The following is a 14800-nucleotide window of genomic DNA, read 5'->3' on the forward strand; positions in this document are numbered from 1 at the left end:
GATGAGCGTGCCCTTATTCCTGTCCCACTTGCAGATGGACCAGCATCATCAGTTGCTTCCAAAGCATTGCTGCTCTGCGGCAGCACATCCTGGGCCGACATCAATACATCGACATCCCTTGTCAGCGGGTCTCTGATCACCTGGTTAGTGTTGACTGTCTCCATAACAGGGTCTTTACGCAGCTCCACAATTTCACTTGCTGTATTGCCATTGTCCAACAAACCCGTGGTAGATTCATTAGGTGATGAAGAGCTCGATGTCTCAGCTGTATCTTAGATCGGTGCTACATCAGTCTCCTTTTTATCCGACGCATGTGTTGTAGGGCCACCTCTCACCGCTCCAGCATATGAAGCCTTTTTGAGTCTGTCGTTTAAGCTGACTTTCTGCGCCAAAAGCTTTTTATTTTGGACGCAGGAAATGCCAGTGTGGAGATACTCTCCACAATGTCTACATGTATGTCTTTGTTTCGGGTATGTCACGAAAGTAGTTTCTCCGGATATCGTGATGTAAGATTTGATTGGTTCTCTGAGAACCATTCTCACTAGACGGATTCCAGATGAGAGGCCTGGAAAGTGGTGTTTATCGCTCCATAACAGTTCCTGCACATTCAATACATCTCCGTAAGCCTCCATGTGACTACGAATTTGCTCGTTTGTTGTATTTTCAGATAGATCATGGAGCCTTACGTCAACACATCCATCAGCCATACGAAGTCGGAGTTTGTATTTCACTCCTTTGACGTCGTACTCAAGCTTATCGTCGTATTTGTCCACCACCTGCTGCGCGATGGTATGGTTTGTGACCTTCACGAAGGCACACTCGTCTGTGTGACTCAACTGTATGCGAACCAGTTGAGAACGTGTGATGCCGAGCTGTACCCCGACAAGTGTGTGTACCTCTTCAGAGGTGGGTTTTTTTTTGTAGTTTCGCGAACTCCACGCGGAACGTGTTTTCGCGAATTTTTTGGTGGCTCATGGTCGAACTGATGTTCGAGAATGCCCGTACTGTCAAATATTACTGGCACCGGATTCCGGGCCACACGCCACTTGCACGTTTTGCACTTACAATACTTCTCCGAAAATTCGACCGATTCTAGCGCGCTCAAAAACGACGTGTTATCGCTTCGGATGACGAAGCCTGACTAAAATAATACACGGCGGAGCCACGTGGGCGCGCACAGCAAATACACCGGAGTGTAATACACGCCGGCCAGTGTATATGCGTGCGCGCCCCGCGCCCGCATGTATTTGGCGTGCATCATTTTGTCAGATTGTAACATTTCGGAAAATCAAATATCCATCTTTTAGCTGCATTCGCTGAATGTATTTTATTGTATTTAAGATTTGTTGCCAACTGTGTAGAGCATCTTTGCCTTCAGGAAAGTGAGAGGTGTTTTGGGGGATCGATGTGGATTAGGGTAAAATGCCCAATAGTGGACCCCCTAGTAGCGGAATTTTGCTCTTCCTGTCATAAGGAGTAAAAATTTTCAACATATTATTTCTGTTTGATATCTAATACCAAGCTCTGCATTTCCTCTTCGCGATACATACATAAAACACTCAAATACACGACGTTATTCGTTAAAATTATCATTTTAAAGTCTGACTGAATTCGCTCTATAGTAGACCCCCTGGGGGTCCATAATAGGAAATTGCTTCCCTATAGTCGACACTTCATTTGATTTTTATGTTCCGTTTCGGGACGTTCTTCTTCTCTATCATGGCCCCCCAAAAATATTCCTATAATGGACACTCTTGTGTTTATTTTTTATAGAATTGTAAAAAATCATCAAGTTTTTCATAGCATTTCCAATGCATGTAATCAAATCATAGGACTGTAAGGTAGGTTCTCCCGATGAAATTTCATGGCAAAATGTTTACAATGTGCAGTAATGCAGTAATGTAAAAATGGCTGGAGGGTCCACTATTGGTTGGGGGTCCACTATTGGGCTACCCTATATGCAGGTTATCTTTGCCTGCTTGTCATCGCCTGCGGAACTAAACAACAAAGGAAAAATAAACCTACGCAGAAAATATTATTCTGATCCAGCATAAGGATAAAGTTTAATTGGTCAGAGTTTCATTTTTTTTTAAGTAGAGTAGAGTGGGATAAGAGTGCGCGTGGGGTAAGAGTACGTTTTCGATTTTTTGAAGTTTTAAAAAAGATAAATTAGCAGCACTGCATCAGTTTGATAGGTTTTCCGATCAACTATTTTCATGTGTAATTGCAAACGATTTGAATAAACAATAAGAGAGATATGAAGTTAGTCAATTTTTTGTTCTTTTTGCTAAAAATAATTGTGTTTTTGCAACTAGTATTCCATAACCATATATACGCTCGATCAGGTGAACATTACACCATTTCGATAATCTATTGTATAAAGTACTTTATTGTGAAGAACATTAATTAAGTAGGTTTTCCAAGAAGTCAAAACCAAAAACTGAATAAATTTTGGGGCTGTTTGGGTTAAAAGAACGCAGGAACGGGTGGGGCAAGAGTACGCATGTAAACCTTTATGTTCTGATGTCAAACCCGTATCTCTGGCCAAAATAAGACTACCTCCAAAGCGTAAAGATCTACAACAAAGAAAAAAGTGACAAAAATCGAAAAGTATCACAAGTTCTCCTTACGAAGGATAAGTTGAAATAATTTGGTGTTACAAAGGACTTAGCGAACAAAGCACTGAAGCGAAAAATTGAAATTGTATTAGGTATTGTTTTACACCTAAACCTAGTACTTAAACACATCTAAATGATAATCATTTAATCAAAAGAAACATCCATAAATTACGCAACGTTGAGCTGGGAGGGGTTGCAAGAGGTATAACGATTTGTGCGATTTTTAAAGGATTCATACAAAAAGTGTAAGATAGGTGGGAGGGGTGATGAAATGGTTAAATTTTGCGATACGTAATTAGTGAATTTCCTTTAAGTAAAATTCCTTTGTTTACGCCACGCGAAACCTGATATATTCTTACATCTATAGTTTTTTTTGTATATAATACCATACTTTCAATAAACATCAATTAAATGTTATTAATTCTTATTTGTGTTATTATATACTTGAAACACATGATTTGAAAATTTCGTACTCTTACCCCACCCGATGCACACTCTTACCCCACCGGTGGGGTATGAGTGCGTTTTTCACGTGCCTTGCAATAAGGGTTCTACTAAAACCAATCACAATAATTTATTTTTTTTTCCACTGGGTAACATAGAGGAAGAGTATACAAATCGTCAACATTGATTTTATATGCAGAAGCTTGCTTCAAAAGGGCTACATGATCGATTGAAAGCTAAGTGCGGATTCTTGCCCCACTCTACTTTAATAGAACTTCATCCAAGCGGGTGCTAAAATTGTTGTTGTTTGTGGTTTTTTGTAGTTTTTTTTTTCATATAAAGAAATAGTTTCCAATAGTTAAAAACTTAATAAAATAATTGTTCTTTATTTCTTTCGAGTAAATCAATGTTTCACAAAAAATAAATAACAAGAAAATGGTTGCTCTGAGCTACGACCAGCGTCGGAAGCAATCAGATTTTTTATAGCAGTCGTCATTATGGCTAGCATGAAAAGCTAGACTTTCTTATTTTATCTCTCTTAGTTTTTTTGTCTCTGTCTTATTGTTCCGTGTAACACGAAGCTATGGCCACAGCCAAACAGACATAACACATTCAGTTAGCTGGGCAAATCACGAACCAGATGGCGATAGTGAACAAACGTCAAACCAGAGCAAATAAACAAATAAATAAATAAATAAAAATGTTCATTGACGAACCAAACCATACGAACCATAATTGAAGCACGACGCTACGCCACACCACCGTTCACTGCTTCAAATAGCCGGATCCCTGCCCCGTCCTTCCTGAATTAAGTAATTTCTAATTTGTGTGACTACCACGAGTTTTTTGGTCTATGTTCTTTCCCAACTAACTGTTTATGATTTGAGAATTGTGGCTCTGCACTGAGCCTACCAAATAAATTAAATGGTTAAAAAAAATCTAAAACCTTGAACATTTTAAAATTTCGGGAGTTAAAAAACTAACAAAACCTGAAATTTTAAAGAGCTAAAGGTCTAAGAATTTAACAATTTAAAGATTGATTTTTTTTAATTTCCTGCGTTTTTTTTTAATTTAAAATACTAAAAATATAAAAAACTAAAAATTTTAAAGCCGCAAAAGTATTGAAATTTAAAATTCTTCAAATTCAAAGAATTAAAATTCTAAAAACCTAAAGTATAAGAATTTTTTTTTAAATCTTTACATGCGCGTAATAGCACAATTGTGCTATAGGACAACACATCCTATTCGCTCCTCCGGTAGAACCTCTACGTTACAAATCTTAGTAACTCTCCGTATTTTAGCCATTGCCACAATGTATGTAGTTGATCAATACCCGAGCTGGTGTGGATGTTCGTGATGTCAGAGATATATTTACCGCCGATTGAAATGTATTTGATTTGGATTTTCGTTAAGTATCATTCATACTTTCTGTATCTTGTTGCTAGCCCGATTACTCTATGTTAAAAATCCTAGACCAGCACAGTATTCTAAATTGAGCCTCATCAAAGTGATCTGCCGTTTCAATGATCTGTTACATCTATTTTTAGACCACCTTGAAAAAATATATTTTGTATCGCAGTATTCATGTTATAGCTCTTAAACCACAATTAAAGGCACCTAAGATTTACCAAAGTTTTTTATTTTTTCATTGCAGGTAATTTCCATTACAACAATAAATAATTTGAACATGTATCTGCAGAAGCGGTAAGTCAACAACAAAACAGATATTAGTGCACTCGATTCTTGTTTACACTGGGGATGCGTTCCGGTGTGAAAAAAGGTTTGTTTCAAAATTCGAAAACCTATGAAAAAAAATATTTCTCGCCAAATCATGCAAAATCGAACAACTCATTTAAAAACATAACCTGTTGCCTAAGTGAATAATCTTTGCTAAGGACTGTATCGAAAAAAAGTAATCCACATTATTTTTTTGAATAAAATTGGATAAATTTTGGAAATTTATTAAAAATTGCTCAGCAATATATGTTAGTTCTGTTTGTTTAGTTTTATTAAAAAAAAATATACTGGATAAATATTGCACTATTCCAACCTATTCAAGCCTAGTCACAAATCGGCACAAAGCTGCTTCGTTTTATAAAATTGATTACTTACTGGTCCAAATTTCGTCACTTGATTTTGATTTTTTTCCTTTTTCCGACAGGTTAGCAAACGTGTAGTATTCCCCAAGCTTGTTGACCATGAATTTTTACCTTTGCGGGGTGGATAGCAAAACGCTTGGTCAAATTATTCATCTCTATGCCCTTCTTACGGAGCCATGTGTTCAAAACTCGAATTTCAATATCACTTTCAATTTGCAATACATCGGAAACAACACATTTTCAAGAAAATTCTTTTTTTTATTGAAAAAATCTTTTTTAGTTGAATGTTTTCATTGTCATAAGACGAGTTTAGTACAATTCCATTTAATTCCACTACCTCGTATTACTTTTACATATACGTATTTCGACCTCAACTGTAAGGTCGTCTTCAGTGTCTCGTACTTGACTCGAAGTCAAGTCACTGAAGACGACCTTACAGTTGAGGTCGAAATACGTATATGTAAAAGTAATAAGAGGTGGTGGAATTAAATGGAATTGTACTAAACTCGTCTTATGACAGTGAACAAATTTACAACAAATAAAAAAAATCTGATTTCAAACTTAACATATGAATACATCGAATGCAGGATAAAATAAACTAATACCTTCATGCGCTTTTGGGCTGTAACCCTTGAAAAGTGGATAACTTATTTTTAATATATTTTTTAGTCTACGCGTTACGCGTTTACGGTAAAATTACTTATTAATACATTTCACAATGCACTCTTAATATAACATAAGGTTTAAAATTTCCCCAACTCTCACCTAGCTTTCAAACCAATCCAAACTTCACCCTCAGCGGCGATGATAGTGAATCCTTTGCGCAAATTAAGCGGTACTGGGGTTTTGCTATTTAATTCGAATGAGAAATGCAGCAGCAAATGGTACGCAATTGCTTTAATTTCCATCAGTGCAAATCGAGATCCAATACAGTTCCTAGGTCCAACCCCAAACGGCAAGTAGGTCATTGGGTCAATGGTTGTCTTGTTTTTGTCACTGAACCGCTCCGGGTCAAATTTGTTTGGGTTCGGGTAATACTTTGGATCCATTTGGAGTCCTTGCGTTGGGATCCACACGGTTGTTCCTTTGTCGATGGTAAATTTTAAGCCCTGTCCGTCATCCAATTCATAATCCTGGACGCACAGCCGATTTAGGAAGGCTATTGCCGGTCGTAGTCGCATACTTTCCGTCAGAACCATGTCAAGGTATTTCATTTTCTGAAGGATGTCGTAATTCAAAGGTTTACCCTGTAAGGATTCTTGTGTGGCAACAATTTCTTCATATAATCGCTGTTGCACTTCTTTGTTCATGACCAGATCATAAAGCAGGAAAGTCAGTGTAGTTGACACAGTGTCAAATCCAGCCAAGAAGAAAACGAAAGCTTGAGCGATCATTTCATTGTCCGTCATATTGGAGGCAACACTCATTCTACCAATATTGGACTCTTTTGCAGTCGCAAATCCTTCGTCATTTTCCTTTTCGTCATTATGTTTGAGTGTTCCCTTTCGAGCTTGGATAAGAAGTTGTATCATGTCTGACCGAGTGATACCCTTTGTTTGACGTTGCTTAACAGCATCCATGATCAGAGCACTAAAGTATCGCACTTGATCTCTATCAATAATATCGATCCCTAGCCGACCCATCAGCGTTGGACAGAACTTGAGCGCAAACATGCGTAACGCCACACTAAATCGCTCGAAACGCATCATCTTTTTTCCATTATCGTAGAAATCGTTGTCACGATCCCTAAAAGAATCCATCCTAATTCCAAAGGCACACGTTGCAATCACATCGGATCCGAACCGAGTACACAAATCGTACAGCTCCACCTCGATTGTACTCTTCTTAGCCTGGCTTACAAAGTACTGCGCCACACTGTCACTGCACTCGATGACCAACTCAAACATTTTTCGCATTTTGCTGCCGGTGAATGCAGGACTCAAAGTAGCACGCATATCTCGCCACTTCTGACCGGTCATGGAAAACAACGTCTTTCCAAAAATCGAGTATGGATTATCGTTCTCACTGTTTCCGAACATGGGTCGGTGGTCGACGAAATGATCGAAGTCTTTCACGGTGATCTTTTTGATTAGTTCTGGATCACGTACAACAAAAATCGGCGTTAATGCGTCGAACAATCCAAAAACTCTGAAAGTTATAATCAAATAAGATTTAGTTTGAAAAAATTTAAATAAACTTCCGACTTACTTCGCATCCGGATACTTTCGATAAATGTACTCGGTGAAGCTGTTGAGCGAAAACTTTTTCAAAACAAGCGGACCCGTGCTTCCAAATAGCGGTTTAGCTACCATCGATGGTATTGGTTTATTGTGGAAGTAGGTATTGTTCCGGGTTATCCATTTGTAGATCAATATCACGAACAGAAGTACCACAGTCCACGTTCCAACATTAAGTTCCATGTCTCCCACAACGAAGATGCGATGTCAACAGTTCAAGTAAGACTGATAACCGACCAAGCCATTGCCAATTTCAAGAGCGCTATCTCGACAATTGACTAAATTGGTTCACAAATCAAATCACGAAAGCAGAGATTGGTTTGCGTATCTGTCAAATACACCCATATATACTCGCTTTGCATGTTTTCATTTGAACTGGACTGTTTGTTGGATGCTTCATAATATGTATATGCGCGTTGTGCACAATATGTTTCCATTTTCATTTCATTTTTTGATACGATACTTATATTATAATTTATAGCAATTCTTCACGTCATTAACCTAAGTACGATGTACCACACGTTTCCATATACCTACATCCGTGCGCAGGCCTAGTAGTGAGTTACTTTATAGTGTCACTTTTTTCGGGTCAGACACTAAAAAGTCTCTTTTATCGACTTCAAGTCACTAGTCACTTTTTTCGGAAAAAGTCACTATTTTCAACTATTTTGAAGCTATTGATTAGATTTCGTTAAGAGCATCGGAATGAAAAAAAAATTGTTCAATTTAAATCTTTATCCGTCGGAAGATGCTTTAAGGTTCCCCCAAACACACGCGACGCGATTCTATCGCTTGGCGACAGCGATTCTGTCGCCGTTAGTGTGGAAGCGTAAAGAGAACATTGCTTGCAGCGACCCAACTAGTTGTCGCCGTCGCGGTGATGAAATCACTTAGGTCTGAGGGAGCCTTTATTCATGACTGTTATGAAATTATGGATTTATGGATGGTGCAAGCAGGATGGGCACAGGGGATTGTGATTCTTAATATATTTACAGGGCTAATAGCAGACCCTGCTTATTTTAAAACCTCTTTTAAAAAAATTGAACTCCATATCAATTGAACTGTTGAGTATTTCTATTAATCTTTTCAATAACATTTTGATATTTTCATCTTAATCCTACACAATTTTAGATACATTTTCTGTTGGTTCGGGGAAATCATTAGTTGATCTAATGCTCATTAGTGCATACCCAAAACTAGCAAGCTTTTCAGTTTTTTTTATAACAAATATGTTCTACTCACAAACATATATATTTTAAAACATATTTTTTTTAATCGAAATGGAAAACTTTGAATCACTGCTTGATACTGCAAAGGACTTTGCGTGTAGAACATTTATTACGTAAGGGATCCCTCATAGATCAATTTCATATTTTTTCCGTAAGGAGAAGAATAAATGGTCTCTCGACATCTGCTCTAATAAATACTTAAAAATTATATATTCTGATGACAATTTAGACATTCGAGACTGCATAAACTTTGGATATTTAAACAAGAAATATCGTGATTTTTTTTAAAGATTTTTATTATTTTGAATTTAACTCGCCAATTGGTAGCTCAAACTTCTTGTTTAGGCTTTTTGAAATTCTGAACAAAGGGTTTCGGTTTCGGAAATTCTGACGAAAGGCTCAGGTTTTGAAATGATTCTTGGGTTTCAGATTTATAAATTTTGTGAGTTAAATTAAATCTATGACAAAAAATTATTTAAATAAATTTCTATCATAAAAAGTGCTATTTTCACACACAAGCGAAAATTTTCGGAATTATTTCGAACCCGTATTAACAAGTACGTCCCCAACCTCCATTTTACGACAAAACTCAAAATTTGAAACCACGCAGCTTAGCCAATTTCTAACGGATTTTCAAGCAATCTTCTGGAATCGATCACAAAATTCCTATAGTTTTAGTCCAATGGCCATGGTTCCAGATATATTCCGGGGAGTACCTCCCTCCCGGAAAAAATGGTCACTGGCAGATCAGCTTCGAAATCCATCGTGCGACATGTCAAACTTCATGATTTTGCAAAACAAGTACACTGGAGTACATTTCGGCGACTTTCGACCGAATTGGCCACCCTTCGGGTGCTTCCAGGGCCTGGTTCCCTTGGGGAAGTGGGCAATTTTCGTTCAATCTTGGAACCCACCTTGCGACATGTCAAACTTCATGATTTTGCAAAACAAGTACACTACACGCCGAGTACATTTCGGCGACTTTCGATCGAATTGGCCACCCTCCGAGTGCTTCCAGGGCCTGGTTCCCTTGAGGAAGTGTCCAATATCCGTTCAATCTTGGAACTCATCTTGCGACATGTTAAACTTCATGATTTTGCCAAACAAGTACACTGGCGTACATTTCGGCGATTTTCGATCGAATTGGCCACCTTCCGGGTACTTCCAGGTAGACCTGTACGCTGATTGAAATTTTACCGATGAATCATTTTCAGCCAGTGTTGGCGGCGTGACGGCGTTACGCCGTTGGTGATTGGCGGCGGCGTGGATCGCCAATTGGTAGCTCAAACTTCTTGTTTAGGCTGTTTGAAATTCTGAACAAAGGGTTTCGGAAATTCTGACGAAAGGCTCAGGTTTTGAAATGATTCTTGGGTTTCAGATTTATAAATTTTGTGAGTTAAATTAAATCTATGACAAAAAATTATTTAAATAAATTTCTAACATAAAAAGTGCTATTTTCACACACAAGCGAAAATTTTCCGAATTATTTCGAACCCGTATTAACACGTACGTCCTCAACCCTCATTTTACGACAAAACTCAAAATTTAAAATCACGCAGCTCAGCCAATTTCTAACGGATTTTCAAGCAATCTTCTGGAATCGATCACAAAATTCCTATAGTTTTAGTGCAATGGCCATGGTTCCGGATATACTCCGGGGAGTACTGGGGTTACCTCCCTCCCGGAAAAAATGGTCACTGGCAGATCGGCTTCGAAATCCATCGTGCGACATGTCAAATTTCATGATTTTGCAAAACAAGTACACTGGAGTACATTTCGGCGACTTTCGACCGAATTGGCCACCCTTCGGGTGCTTCCAGCGCCTGGTTCCCTTGGGCAAGTGGCCAATTTTCGTTCAATCTTGAAACCCACCTTGCGACATGTCAAACTCCATGATTTTGCAAAACAAGTACACTACACGCCGAGTACATTTCGGCGACTTTCGATCCAATTGGCCACCCTTCGGGTGATTCCAGGGCCTGGTTCCCGTGGGAAAGTGGCCAATATCCGTTCAATTTTGGAACCCATCTTGCGACATGTCAAACTTCATGATTCTGCCAAAGTGTACATTTCGGCGATTTTCGATCGAATTGGCCACCTTCCGGGTACTTCCAGGTAGACCTGTACGCTGATTGAAATTTTACCGATGAATCATTTTCAGCCAGTGTCGGCGGCGTGGCGGCGTTACGCCGTTGGTGATTGGCGGCGGCGTGGATCGGCGTGAACCAGTTTCAAGCGCCAAAATTTCTTCAGAAGTTCCTCCAGGAATTCTTCCAGAAGTTCCTCCACGAATTTTTTTTCAAAAGATTGACAAGAAATTCCTTTGGACATTCCTCCAGATATTCCTCCATAAAGTCCTTCGAAAATTCTTTCAGGAAGCTTCTCCAAGAATTCCTCCAGGAATTCCTCCGGAAGTTCCTCCAGGAATTCCTACGGGAGTTCCTCTAGGAATTCCTCCGGGAGTTCCTCCAGGAGTTCCTCTGGAAGTTCCTCCAGAAATTCCTCCGGGAGTTCGTCCTAGAATTCCTCCGGGAGTTCCTCCAGGAATTCCTCCGAGAGTTCCTCCAGGAATTCCTCCGGGAGTTCCTCCAGGAATTCCTCCGGGAGTTCCTCCAGGAATTCCTCCGGGAGTTCCTCCAGGAATTCCTCCGGGAGTTCTTCCAGGAATTTCTCCAGGAATTCCTCCGGGAGTTCTTCCAGGAATTCCTCCGGGAGTTCTTCCAGGAATTCCTCCGGGAGTTCTTCCAGAAATTCCTCCGGGAGTTCTTCCAGGAATTCCTCCGGGAGTTCTTCCAGGAATTCCTCCGGGAGTTCCTCCAGTAGTTTATCCGGGAGTTCCTCCAGGAGTTTCTCCGGGAGTTTTTTTTTTTTTTTTTCCTGTTCAGGTGTGCCACTGCGACCTCTTATTAGATCTATTGTAGCGTTACCCGTATCCTTAGTGTTAAAGTGCATGTCGAATTACTTCATTACTATTGATAAGCAATGCAGTATCGGTTTCGATACAGTTGTTGTTTTGTTTTCTCAAGAGCACCATGACAAGGTCCCGCTATTTAGACCCTTCACAGAGAGCAATTCCGTTGAAGGCGCGCCCCTTATCAATAGGAAATCAATCCTTTCTTGAGAAAACAGAACAGTGATACTGTTTTTGGCCATGCATCGGAGCCCTAGCCACATCCTTGTCTTGCTTCTAGAATATCACCAGTAAACAATGAAAACCCGGGATTTAGCTCTGTCTACAAGACCATTTCAAGCAAGAGAATTTGTTCAGTAATAAGAACTTCCGTGTGTTCCTCTCACTACCATTTTCACCAGTTCATGAAGAGTTAGTACGTATTTAAACCCCTAACTCGATTTTTCCAGCAGTCAGTTCAGCCTAGGACTGGGTACCGAGGTTTTTCAACTAATTGCTTGAAAAGTTGTTTCCGCTGCGTACAGTCTAGCCTCAAACAAGAGGAATTCGAGTCTTTCAACTGTCTGCAAGGTAACATTAATTATGTTTTATTTCTGAGACTGCTGTTGGTAGCGGGGACTAAATACGATGAATCCTTAATTATCACAACTTATTGCCCAAGCTAGAAAAATGGATTAAGCTAGGGCTCTGTTTGGTAGATCTTACACCGCAACACACTACGTCAAAGTGATCTACCGTGTTACGGGAATTCTCCGGGAGTTCCTCCAGGGAGTTCCTCCAGGAGTTTCTCCGGGAGTTCCTCCAGGAGTTTCTCCGGGAGTTCCTCCAGGAGTTTCTCCGGGAGTTCCTCCAGGAGTTTCTCCGGGAGTTCCTCCAGGAATTCCTCCGGGAGTTCCTCCGGGAGTTCCTCCAGGAATTCCTCCGGAAGTTCCTCCAGGAATTCCTCCGGAAGTTCCTCCAGGAAGTTCCTCCAGGAAGTTCCTCCAGGAAGTTCCTCCAGGAATTCCTCCGGAAGTTCCTCCAGGAAGTTCCTCCAGGAATTCCTCCGGAAGTTCCTCCAGGAAGATCCCCCGGAAGTTCCTCCAGGAAGTTCTTCCAGGAAGTTCCTTCAGGAATTTCTCCGGAAGTTCCTCCAGGAATTTCTCCGGAAGTTCCTCCAGGAATTCCTCCAGAAGTTCATCCAGGTATTCCTTCGGAAGTTCCTCCAGGAGTTCCTCCGGAAGTTCCTCCAGGAGTTCCTCCGGAAGTTCTTCCAGGAGTTCCTCCGGAAGTTCCTCCAGGAAGTTCCTCCAGTAATTCCTCCGGAAGTTTCTCCAATAATTCCTCCGGAAGTTCCTACAGTAATTCCTCCGGAAGTTCCTTCAATAGTTCCTCCGGAAGTTCCTCCAATAAGTTTTTCTGGTAATTCCTCCGGAAGTTCCTCCAGGAATTCCTCCGCAAGTTCCTCCAGTAGTTCTTCCAGTAGTTCCTCCAGAAGTTCCTCCAGTACTTTCTCCGGAAGTTTCTCCGAAAATTCCTACCAGAATCCTTCCGGAAGTTCTTGCAGGAATTTCTGCCGAAGTTCCTCCGGGAATTCTTCCGGAAGTTCCTTCAGGATTTATCCAGTATGTTCCACCAGAAATTCCCCCGGAAGTTCCTCCAGGAATTCATCCGGAAAATCCTCCAGAAATTCCTGAAATTCCAGGTGGCCAAATCCAGTTTCCGGAGGAATTCTTGGAGGAACTTCCGGAGCAAATCCTGGAGGAACTTCCGGAAGAATTCCCGGAGGAACCTCCGGAGGAATTCCTGGAGGAACTTCCAGATGAATTCCTGGAGGAGCTTCCGGATGAATTCCTAAAGGAACTTCCAGACGAAATCCGGGAGGAATTTCTTGAGGAAGTTCCTCCAGGAATTCCTTCGGGAGTCCTTCAGGAATTCCTCCGGGAGTTCCTCCAGGAATTCATCCGGGAGTTCCTCCAGGAATTCATCCGGGAGTTCCTCCAGGAATTCCTCCGGGAGTTCCTCCAGGAATTCCTCTGGGAGTTCCTCCAGGAATTCCTCCGGGAGTTCCTCCAGGAATTCCTCCGGGAGTTCCTCCAGGAATTCCTCCGGGAGTTCCTTCAGGAATTCCTCCGGGAGTTCCTCCAGGAATTACTCCTTGGAGATTCTCCAGGAATACCTCCGGGAGTTCCTCCAGGAATTCCTCCGGGAGTTCCTCCAGGAATTCCTCCGGGAGTTCCTCCAGGAATACCTCCGGGAGTTCCTCCAGGAATTCCTCCGGGAGTTCCTCCAGGAACTTAACGACTGTGGATACATAACGGAAACGTGTAGTTTAAGGCTGTTGCAGTCTTGTTATGCTTGTAACGCATCCGACGGTTTCGGTAATTAATTAAACCTTTTTCAAGAATTGAAAGATTGTTTTTTTGTACATATAGTAGTGTTACACACTGATATTGTCCATCCAAAATTTAAATGGCGCTCGCTTTGGTGAATGGGTTTCAATTATTTTGAGATACAGTGTATCGTGGGTGGCTTTGGCCAGTTTTACGAATAACTCCAAAAGTAAAGCAATTTTCGAGGGTTTTATTAGCTCTAACAAGAAATATATTCCTTATCTTTCTTCGCTGTTGAAATTGATCGACATTTCTTTGGAAAATATGCTTTTTTCAGGGTTGGCCAAGTTAGGCACTAAGGTACATTTCCCCTACTTTTTGAAAATGTGAACTATCAATGATAGCCTCCTCGATTCTCAACCGGAGTTCCCTGTTGTTGGTTCGGTGAGGCTTAGACTAGGCTTAGACAAGGTCTGAACAAGGTTGACTCTGGTCTGACAAATTTATTTGACATCGCGGGAGTGCAGAAGCAACGAGATGCCTGGTAAATGGAGATTCCAAGAAATTTAGGGATAGCCCAGCTTAAGGTTCGATCCGGTCAGCTGATGACTCCACCTGCAGACATGTTCTCTTACACATTTGCTGGCTGTCATAGTAAACCCTACCGAGTTGGGCCAACGGAAGACTTCGACCTTAATCCGTGTACGAGAGGACGTGACAACCAACAGAGTGTTGTCTGCATATACCAAGATATATAAAAATGTTTGAGAGGAAGAGACGGAACACCCCGTTCATAGACACGAAGACTAACATGACGGCTAGAATGGAGCTCTAGTGAACTTTTGTTTCCTTCGGAAAGCTGCTGAATCTTTCATTACCAATCTAATCATGTGAGGAAAATCTGGACAAAAGCAATGAGGTTGCCTGAAAATCTGAATGAACTCTTTCAA

General features: G+C 40.8%; 2 protein-coding genes across 4 annotated transcripts in view; both read right to left on the bottom strand.

Moving 5' to 3' along the window:
- The window catches only part of LOC134211983 (E3 ubiquitin-protein ligase TRIM9), a 554947-nt gene that overhangs the window by 288109 nt on the left and 252038 nt on the right, over positions 1–14800 (bottom strand). The window lies entirely within an intron of this gene.
- Positions 5614–7612, bottom strand: LOC134216087 (cytochrome P450 9e2-like). The gene is made up of 2 exons (XM_062695095.1): positions 7370–7612; positions 5614–7309 (listed from the first exon to the last, which is right to left on the bottom strand). Exons 1-2 carry the CDS (start codon positions 7579–7581, stop codon positions 5923–5925), a joined length of 1599 nt encoding a protein of 532 aa, XP_062551079.1. The 5' UTR covers positions 7582–7612; the 3' UTR covers positions 5614–5922.

Source organism: Armigeres subalbatus, chromosome 2, assembly GCF_024139115.2.
Source record: "Armigeres subalbatus isolate Guangzhou_Male chromosome 2, GZ_Asu_2, whole genome shotgun sequence".
NCBI lineage: Eukaryota > Metazoa > Arthropoda > Insecta > Diptera > Culicidae > Armigeres > Armigeres subalbatus.

Coding starts and splice junctions, on each gene's coding strand:
- LOC134216087 (XM_062695095.1), bottom strand. CDS start 7,581: ATGGAACTTAATGTTGGAACGTGGACTGTGGTACTTCTGTTCGTGATA. Junction 7,310..7,369: donor CGAAAGTATCCGGATGCGAA/GTAAGTCGGAAG, acceptor TATAACTTTCAG/AGTTTTTGGATTGTTCGACG.